The sequence below is a fragment of the Sciurus carolinensis genome, chromosome 10, assembly GCF_902686445.1.
Source record: "Sciurus carolinensis chromosome 10, mSciCar1.2, whole genome shotgun sequence".
In the NCBI taxonomy this organism is placed as follows: domain Eukaryota; kingdom Metazoa; phylum Chordata; class Mammalia; order Rodentia; family Sciuridae; genus Sciurus; species Sciurus carolinensis.
In genome coordinates this window covers 26,482,979-26,492,804 of record NC_062222.1, presented here as the reverse complement: position 1 = coordinate 26,492,804, position 9,826 = coordinate 26,482,979, and the positions used below count along the sequence as shown (strand labels likewise).

Here is a 9,826-nt window from a genome sequence, read left to right as displayed (position 1 = left end):
AATGGGCAAGAAGGATAATAGGATTTCATTCTAACCAACTGGAAGAGTAAAACCGAAATCAAGCACAAAATTTTAGGGCTGAGTACAGTGGCACACACCTACAATGACAGCTACTCCAAAGGCTGAGGCAAGATTTCAAATTCAAGGCCAATCTGGATAATTTAGCAAGACCCCGCCTCAAAAAAAAAAAAAAAAGCTGGGGATGGGCTTAGTGGTAGAGCACTTGCCTAGCAAGTGTGAAGCCCTATTCAAACCTCAGAATAAAAAGGGAACATTAAATACCTATTTAACAGCCAGAGGCACAGTATCGATCTTGTAAAGATGTACAAAGAGATACAAAGACCTGCTTACTTAAAACCAAGAAAAAGTAGTAGTAGTAGAGGTAAAAAGCTCAACTTATTTAATAGTCCTGATAATTTTTTTTGGGGGGTGGGAGGTACAGGTGTTGGTACTGATTGAACCTGAGGGGCGCTCTACCACTGAGCCGCCTCCCCAGTTGTTTTTGAGATAGGTTCTCATTCAGTTGCTTTGGGCCTCACTAAATTGCTGAAGTTGGTCTCAAACTTGTGATACTCCTGCCTCAGCCTCTGGAGTAGCTGGGATTATGGGTGTGTGCCACTACACCTAAAATTCCTGAGCCACTGGGATTACAGGCGTGCACTAGTGTGCCCAGTTTTGACACTGGTTTTCTTGGGAGTGGTATAGGGGTACACAATTGTAGCAGATTCAAAAGTAAAAAGTGGGCTGGGGAAGGTGTGTGTGGCTCTAATGGCAAACTGCTTACGTAGCAAGCAGGAATCTGGGTTCAACCCACAGTACTAAAATAAAATAAAACGTAGAACATTTGAGATTTGCTATAGGGTCTTCTGGAAGGGCATAGAAATCAAAGATTTCAGTCAGGCAAGGTGGCACATGCTTCTAAGCCCTGCTACTTAGGAGACTAAGGCAGGAGAATGAAGTTCAGGAAGACTCAGCAACTTATTTTGAAACTAGCTCAAAAAAGAAAAAAAAAAAAAAAAAGGCTGGGAATGTAGCTCAGAGGTAGAGCGCTCCTGGGTTCAATCCATTCACACACACACAAAAGAATGGACTTGTTTTGCCTGTGTGCTGATGAAAAGAATAGATTAAAAGGAATAAGGTGTCAACTGCTGGACCCAAGAGTTTAATGAAGCACAATATGGGATCTAATGCTTGAATGAAAAGGTTGTCTTAGCACAATCCATACAGCAGCAAATCCAGTGGCAAACGACACTGATGGCAGAGCAGAAGCAATGGAAATCTGTGAATTCTTTCTCCTCTATTTAAGTCTTCTCAGTGATTATAGGAAACAAGGTTAACAGCTAGGAAAAAAGGAAACTAAAGGTCTGAGAAATAAAACAGGGAGGGAATAGAGAAAACACAGGGCAGTATGAATGTCCTTTTAACAGACCAGTAACCAGTATTCTCTAGTGAAATTCAGATTCCCAGTACAGGTGGCTAACTCTAAGTTCATTTTGCTATTTGTTGACTTTATGCAGCATTTGTTTAAAAAAATAAAAAAAATCAGTTTTGATTTAACTGGTCTTGAATTTCCAGGCTCATGGGATCCTCCCACTTCAGCCTCCCAAGCAGTGCTACCCTGCCCAGTAATTTTCAGTATTTAGTCCAGCACCAAGTATCTCTGTACCACTAGCACTGAGAACTTATTACAAATGCTAAATTTCAAGCTTCATCATAAAACTACTAAATCTGAAACCTGAGGGAAGGGCCCAACAACAAATTTTTAACAAGCCTTCCAATGGTTTAGACATTTAAAAGACAAACCAACCAACCTAAGGCAAGGATGCTCAGTCTGATTGACATGTGATTCTTCTGCCATGCAAGTCCCCAGATGGTAAATGCCTGTGCCCCAAACTAGCTACATCAACATCTATTTATTTAAAAAAAAAAAAGAAAGAAAAAACACCTTTATGGCATATGATAAGTGAAATTTTAACATTTTCCTATCATTTCAACTACTTCATGGATAAAAATTCATTAGAAAGTTCACCAGATCACTACCAACTCGTATTGATTCAATAAGTTGCCAGATTATTTTAGAAGAAAATTCAGAAGCAAACCATCACAAATAGGACTCTTTATTTGTCACTATTAAAAATCTGAATTTTAAACAGATTCTTGAACTGGTGGTTCATATCCATCAGCCCGTTCAACTTTAGCACCTGTCTCGTCCCCAGTAGTTTTTCCAGAACTACTACCTTCACCATGAAGTTCCATGAGTTTTCCCACTAAAAAGAAGAAAAAAAATTGTTATAGTGTATCAATCATATCTTGAAATAATGATTTGTTCAATATACTACAAAGTATATAACAAAAGAAAAAGGGTCATATTTGGCCTCAAGAAAAAGAAAATCATCTAGTCCCACCATTTTTTTCCCCCACAAATATTGGGGTTTCTCACTTACATTCAAACTTGGGCTTCTTCAGCATTTTTACTTTTCTAACAAAGACATCATGAAGAGGATAAATTGATTGACAAGCTTTCTCTATGTCTTTCCCAATGCTGTCTGGAATCCTGAAAATCACAAATGATGGTAAAATTAAATACAGAAAGTTTTGGTTCTCACACACAGGCTATGCTCTTTCCTTTAAATCGAAAGAAACCTTGGAGGGGTGGGGGGAAGGGAAAAAATAACAGAATGAATCAAACATTACCCTATGTAAATTTATGATTACACAAATGGTATGCCTTTACGCCATGTACAAAGAGAAACAACATGTATCCCATTTGTGTACAATAATAAAAAAATAAATAATAAAAAAAAAAGAAAGAAGCCTTATTCTAAGTCTAAAATACAACAGCTCATTTATCCCAACGATATCCTCATTAAAAGACTATTATCACCCCTTTACAGATAAGGATAGACTATCTGAAAAAGTTAGTATCTAAGTCTTCTGAATCCAAGTCTTAATGTTTTCCTATTATACCGTCTTAGGCACCAGTATGCTGCATGGGAACATCAGAAAAATGCCAAGTTATCACTAGACATCATCTGGGACCGAAACATTTTTTTCATCATATATTCCCATGTATTACTAAATGTGGAAAGATGTGTCTGTTCAGTGTATTTTCTAATTAAGGCAAAACATCTCTTCTCTTTCTGCTGTTAGCTTCATCCAAAAAAGATAAAAACAAAAAAACTATCACATTGACTAAGCACTCTAACGCTCTTTCATTTAAGGGACATAGCCAGGATTCACAGAGAAAATTTAAATAGGGGTCTGGTTCCTCCTCGGAGCCCATGTATTATGCTTTCACCTCATCTAAGGCAGGGTTATGTTGTAAGAGGAAGAAAAGAAAACACGTACAGTTTATTGACTACTTCTTTCAAGTCATTTGTCTGCACCTCCCGGGTCATGATTTCCATCATCTTCTTTCGGATTTGGCGGACCTGTTGGTGCTGAGCATAAGAGGTCTTCCGTATCTGATTGTTGCGTTTTTTAGTAAAACCAACACAAAACAGACGCAGCAAATAACCATCTGTAGTCTTGACATCAACGTGAGCTTCGATCATCGTCTAGAGAGAAAAACATACTGTCAGATATAACACGTTGTAATGTGATTAATTTATCCCTCAAGTTTTTTTTTTTTTAAATAAAAAAGCTGGGTGAGCTGCAGTGGCATACTACTATAATCTCAGCAACTTGGGTGGCAGAGGCAGGTGGATCACAAGTTGGAGGCCAGTCTGGGCAACTCTGTGAGACACTGTCTCAAAAAAAAATAAAATAAAATAAAATAAAATAAAATAAAATAAATAAATAAATAAATAAATGAATAAATAAAAACAAAACCAAGGCTTGGGATATAGTTCAGTGGTTGTACGGCCATGGGTTCAATCCCTAGTAGTCAAAAAAAAAAGACACATAATTGTTCCCCTTATCATACCCCTGGTTAACCTTTACTGAATTTTATTTACTTGCATTACGTCCCAAGTTTAATCTCCAGTATTGCAAAAACACAGACAAAACTGGAACGTCAGATCCTCATTATGTAATAACGTATGATCTCATCTTCCAGAAAACTGTGTTCTGAACAAGTACTGTAAAAGCACTAAACGCACACTTGTTAAAAAATTCTTTTATGTTCCAAACAAAAGCTTTGCAGAAGACATTTCATTTCACAGCTTATACATAATTAAAGTCCATAATTAATGGTCATATCACTGTCTAAATTTTTTTTTTAAAAAGGCTACTTTAGGTGGTCACAAAAAATTGATTTGCCTTCTTTCCATTTTGTCAATAATGTATCTTGATTATAAAAATGAACATACCCAATCCCCAGCACCACAAAAGAAAACGAACATACCAACACAATCACAGCCAAACATTTCCAGAAATGCAACCATAAAACCTTTAGGGGAATGTCAGAAATAAATGTAACGGTATAATCAATGTGTGTCATTTGGGACCGAAACATTTTGTCATCATTCATTCCCATATACAGAATACTCCAAAATTAGATGGTTAGCCAGACACATCTGAATAAATATATTTCCTGAAATGATACTGTCAGCTGAGAGTTTTGTGTTTAAGCACTGTGCTATATGGATTGTTTACTTCACCCCAATTCAATGAAAGAATACACTTCTCTCCACTTTACAGGTAAAGAAACAAAAGCTCAGCAAGCATAATTTACTTTCCAAGAACGTACTGAGACATGGAGTCATGATTTCAACACCACATCAGATTCTGTCATTATTATATCTCCTTACAAGAGGCAATCAAAGGACAGTCTAAGCCACCCTTTCACTATAAATTCACTAGATTTTGAGGTCCCAAAATATTCTAAAGACAGGCAAAACTGCAAGCTTCCCCTGGTGGTTCCAAAACTCTAATGAAAACCCAGTATTAAATCTTGGACTCAATTTGCATCCTAAGCTCAGGAGTACCAACCAGAGTTAGCAATGTAATAAAATCAAGAACACAATCAAAAAACTCAAATGAAATTTAAGTCTTCATTACATATGCTTCCTTCCTGTCATCACACAGTTGACACCCATGGTAATGTACCCTATTAGCTCCAATAGAATTTTGGGTCTCACCTGCCATTTTTTGACCATGGAACACATTTTGTCACGGGTAAGATCCATGCCATGGAAGTTGGTCAGGCAGTTTTTTCCCTGAACGTCCTCAGTAATTAGTTTGAATTTCCTAAATGCAACTTCATCATTCTGTAGATCAGCAAGACTCACTTCAAACACACGACCCTTGAGGCCATCAGAGGCAATTTCTACAAAATAAGAATTAAATGTCTGATTAACATTAGGAACCACACAAGCACAGACAAGTCTCCAAAGTCATGCATATGAGATTGAAAATTAAGTTAACAGTAAATAAAGACCTTAATCTTTGTTACTTCAATGACTTAATGACAATGCCCCTTAGAAGTTCAAAACCACCCATCCATTGTTAGTAAACTCTAAAAATACCACCAAAACAACCACCAGAGGTGCCAAACTTAAAACCAAGACCTGACATATCCTTAAAAAAGTCTTCCATCACAGGACAAAATGTAGTTCAATATGCCTACAATACATATAACTCAATTTAAGGAAAAAGCAAACCAAGTATAAAATACTCACTGGTTCCTTGGGTCCTTGTGACTAATGTTTTTCCAATATTTCTTATATTGAACATAGCCGGTGCTTTCACATCATACCAATCTTTCTTAGAAAATGGATCAACCCTAGATTAAATATTTTTAAAAAAAGCAAGCTTAAGTGTCATTGCAAATCTCGTAATTACTGCGATTTTTTACACCTTTCCTATTTAACAATAATGTTAACTTCATTTCCCAGAAGACTTTAAAAGGTTAACCTACCGTCTAATACTTCAACAAACAAAATTCCCACACAGTGAAATGAGGAACGCACGCGTGAAGCTTGATCTTCTGCCTCACTGTACAGCCCAGAGACTCAGGTTATGCCCACTCTCCTCCATCGATCCTCCCATCACATGGGCAAATTTTCCTCCAGTAACCTGCATGTCTCGCGAACTTCACAGGTTCGTGAAGGCACGAACTAGTAACAAAGACCCTTCAGGGTCTCATGGGAGCCTGTTAGAACCTCCCACGGGGCCCAAGAAGTGGAGGGGTGCGGGTCCCCGAATGGACAAGTGAGTAACTTCCTGGACGATAGTTACTGGAGCGGCACCAAAAATCGACGTGCATAAGCTACCCGTAAGCACACAGAACACGCCGAGTCTCAGCGACCACTCGGCTCACACGCCGCGCGCACATAAGGCCCCGAAAGTCTGGGGAAAGGCTGCCGGCCCTCTGTAGCGCAACACCCAGATCCGCCAGGCCGCGGTCCACCGAGAACCAACCAGTCAAGGCCAGCGCAATCCAACCGGTATCCTCGCCATCCAGCCCACGCCGCGATCTAGAGCCCACCCGCCGATTCCAGCATGACTCCAAGAGCGGGTTCTGACGATAGTCGCCACTTACACTTTCTTCTTGGCTCCCTTCTTGCCGCCTTTCGTAAGGCGTTTGTTCTTGCCTACCGCCATGGTGCCGCTCAGAGAGCCAAAAGGGCGGAAGCGTAACTCGCGCGAGAACTTAGGCGTACGGGGGCGGGCCGCGCCGTCTACGTGACCTCTGATCTTTCGCCCTTCCGGCGTCAAGAATAACGCGACGGCAAACAGAGCTACTCCTCCGACTGTAGTTGCAAGAGCGCCCTCGTGTGTGAGGAGGCCGCCTAGCACGCCTTGGGCTCGCTGACAGACCGCGCTCTGGACGGACACTCAAGTGTTGAGACTCAGGTGCCAGCCACGTAAGGTGCAGACCTGGTGACCTTTGGTTTCTGTGACTCTAACGTCAGGAAGTAAGTTTCCGAATAAGAAGAGGGCCACTGAGCATCCTTCAAACCTAAACTCACCGTCTAACCGTTTCTTCTTCAGAATATGGATTTTGCAGTCACTGAGGCAGGAGCATCGCAAGTTTGAGGCCAGCCTCGGCAACTTAGGGAGGCCCCCTCTCAAAAAATAAAAAAGGTTGGCGATGTAGCTCGTGATAGAGTGTGTCCCTACACGCACCAGGCCCTGGGTTTAACCCCCAGTTCTAGGGGGACGGGAAAGAGAGAATAGAAACCAAAAAAGCATATGTCTGTTATACAGTAATAATAAAAGTGGGGTAAAATCTGCAATTTTTAAAAAATTTGTAACTGATTACGTATGTATATATGTGTGTTGTAAATTATCGCATATGTATATGCATATGTATGCATATAATATATTTATTTATTTATTTATTTATTTATTTATTTATTTATTTATTTTTAACTGTAGTGGTTTAACGTTTTCTGACAAGTTGTGTCTCCTGGAAAGCTTCTAGCCCATACAGGTTTGGTACTCAGCCAGGATGTGTTGAATTTCTTTCCCTAACTTCCCCTCTGACGAATACACGTACACACACACACTATGACCAAGCTAGAAACCAGCACCTACTCACAAATTCACCAGCAAACTTTTAAATCTTTTGTTTAATCACAAAATTTAATTATGGTTTAGAAAATATTGAGCGAATGCCATTCTTTGAAAAAATAACTCCAGTTATTTGATGGAAAGCCATTGGTAAATTTATTCTCCTTTTCTTTTTCTTCCTTTTTCCCTGAGGGTGGGGAGTGGTGTCTTACTGTGTTGCACAGGCTGGCCTTGAACTTGGCCTTCTGGGTAGCTGGGATTATAGGTGAGCATGTGCCATTGCACACAGTTAAATTACCCTATTTTCTATGTTGAAAATGACAAAAAGCCCCATTTCCAGTCTGACTGTAAAGATACATGTGCCCAAAATGGCTGAGAATAAATACAATATAAAAGGCAAAAACTGTAAAGCTAAGGGCATGCAGTAGACTCTCAGGGAAAATTTCAGAAATACCCAGAGGGACAGCAAGGAATGTTTGAGCAGAATGTGAGTTTCTTTTTAGTCATGATTGTCTTTGGTTCTTTGTTTAAAGATCCACATGAACTCATGTAATTGAAATTCCCCTTTTTGTGAATAGGTGCTTCTCTACACAGCTCATCCACTTCCTCATCTAAAGTTCAAGAGACATGCTCTACTGATCACAGCGTTGTCAGCAGCTCTCTCAGGTAGTCCTCCCAAATGCTGCTAGTTGCTTCTTCATCAAACAAGCAAAAGAGCTGGGCGCAGTGGCACACGCCTGTAATCCCAGCAACTCAGGAGGCTGATATAGGAGGATGGGGAGTTCAAAGCCAGCCTCAGCAACTCGCTGAGGCACTAAGCAACTTAGCAACAAAAAATAGGTCTGGGGCTGTAGCTCAGTGGTGGAGTGCTTGCCTAGCACGTGTGAGGCACCACATAAAAATAAACAAAGACATACTGTCCATCTACAATCAAAAATATTTAAAAATAAGGGGGCTGGGGTTGTGGCTCAGTGGTTGAGCACTCCTGGATTCAATCCCCAGTGCCCCCCCCACACCAAAAAATAAGCAAGCAAAAATATTCTGATCACATCCCCGGGATCTGTGAATTTAACTTTTTACCAAACACTGAGAGACATGGTGGAAGTGTTGGGGTGGCAAATACATGTTACAGATCTTCCTGATGGGTAAACCATCTCTGATCTGAACAGTCATGTTGAAGGTCTCCCAGTTCCTGAGTCTGTGACTGGTCCAACATGGCAAACACACAGCACGTTGCATTTGTTGGTTGTCTGGTCTTTCCCCTTTTGCTCCCCAGGGTAGTGAGTGTAAATGCCTGCAGAGCCGTGAGGATCCCAGTATCACAGTGAACCCCTTGCTGCCACCATCCAAGATTTAAAATCGTGTCATCCCTTCCCTCCTTTTAGTCTCCAGCCCCTACCTCCTTTTACCCCAACCCTGCAAGACAGTCTTTCTAAATCTAGTCTCAACCTGAAATTATTCATGCCTGTAGGATGAAGCCAAAGTCCTGGGTTCACAACATTCTGAATATATTTAACACTACTGAAGTGTACTCTTAGAAATGACTAAGATGGTAGATTTTATTTGTTTCTCATCACAATTTTATTAAAAAGCACGAACAAGGCCCTGGGTTCTATTCCTGGCACCACAACAAGGTTGGGGTGAGTGCTTAGCTGAGGATACTCTTACCAGGTCCCACTTGTTCCTTTTGCTCTTCACATTTTAACTTCTACAGGTACCCTTAACCCAGGCTTCTAGGAACTACTTAAAGTTCCCGACTGCACAAGCTTCCCTGGCTTCCACGTTTCCCTTCATCAGCAGGCGCGTACCTGTGCATTTGAAGGCAGCTCAGCTTCCTTTCTTCTTTCAGTGAGACTGGCTGCCTACACAAACAGACTCTCCCTCCGACTGCTCCCAGAAGACCCAACGCTGCTCACTAGTAACCGCTGACTAAGCAGGTCCCTCTCTCCCTGGGAGCACGAAAGCACACAGTGCAGCCTCTTTCTTCCCTGTGCCCCATCTCACATGCAACCCCTCAGACTGTGTGTTGAAGGAACAAATAAATAAGAGTCAAAATGACATGGGTCATATTTTGGACTTTGTAGATCAGTCCAGATTTTCAAAATAATTTTTAGAACGAACAAGGCCCGCAATTTTTAATATTTGCCAAACTACAAAACTAAACTAAAAAACAAGTGAAGTGAGCATCATTGCATTTTAAAACTGTGTTTTGGCCGGGTATGGTACGCCATGCCTGTGATCCCAGCAACACAGGAGACTGAGGCAGGAGGATTGAAAGTTTGAGGCCATACTCAGCAACTTAGTGATAACTTGTCTCAGAATAAAATAAAAAGGGTTGGCTCAGTGGCAGAGCACCTGTGGCCCAGTA

The 9,826-nt window shown here is 40.7% G+C and overlaps 1 protein-coding gene and 2 non-coding genes across 3 annotated transcripts; all 3 read right to left on the bottom strand.

The window, feature by feature from the left end:
• Positions 1–2,101: 2,101 nt before the first annotated feature.
• On the bottom strand, positions 2,102–6,616 carry Rps3a (ribosomal protein S3A). The gene is made up of 6 exons (XM_047566540.1): positions 6,485–6,616; positions 5,622–5,725; positions 5,082–5,269; positions 3,349–3,557; positions 2,445–2,554; positions 2,102–2,267 (listed from the first exon to the last, which is right to left on the bottom strand). Exons 1-6 carry the CDS (start codon positions 6,544–6,546, stop codon positions 2,146–2,148), a joined length of 795 nt encoding a protein of 264 aa, XP_047422496.1. The 5' UTR covers positions 6,547–6,616; the 3' UTR covers positions 2,102–2,145.
• Positions 2,996–3,064, bottom strand: LOC124995149 (small nucleolar RNA SNORD73). Its single transcript, XR_007110627.1, has one exon. It is a non-coding gene; the product is annotated as a small nucleolar RNA SNORD73 (small nucleolar RNA).
• On the bottom strand, positions 4,400–4,472 carry LOC124995148 (small nucleolar RNA SNORD73). The gene has a single exon (XR_007110626.1). It is a non-coding gene; the product is annotated as a small nucleolar RNA SNORD73 (small nucleolar RNA).
• Positions 6,617–9,826: the final 3,210 nt, after the last annotated feature.

Bases quoted from the DNA above. Each gene is read 5' to 3' on its own strand.
- Rps3a (XM_047566540.1), bottom strand. From the start codon at position 6,546: ATGGCGGTAGGCAAGAACAAACGCCTTACGAAAGGCGGCAAGAAGGGA. The intron at 5,726-6,484 runs GTAAGTGGCGAC...TATTTAATCTAG, and splicing joins AAGGGAGCCAAGAAGAAAGT to GGTTGATCCATTTTCTAAGA. The intron at 2,268-2,444 runs GTAAGTGAGAAA...TCTTCTTTTTAG, and splicing joins GAAGAAGCCCAAGTTTGAAT to TGGGAAAACTCATGGAACTT.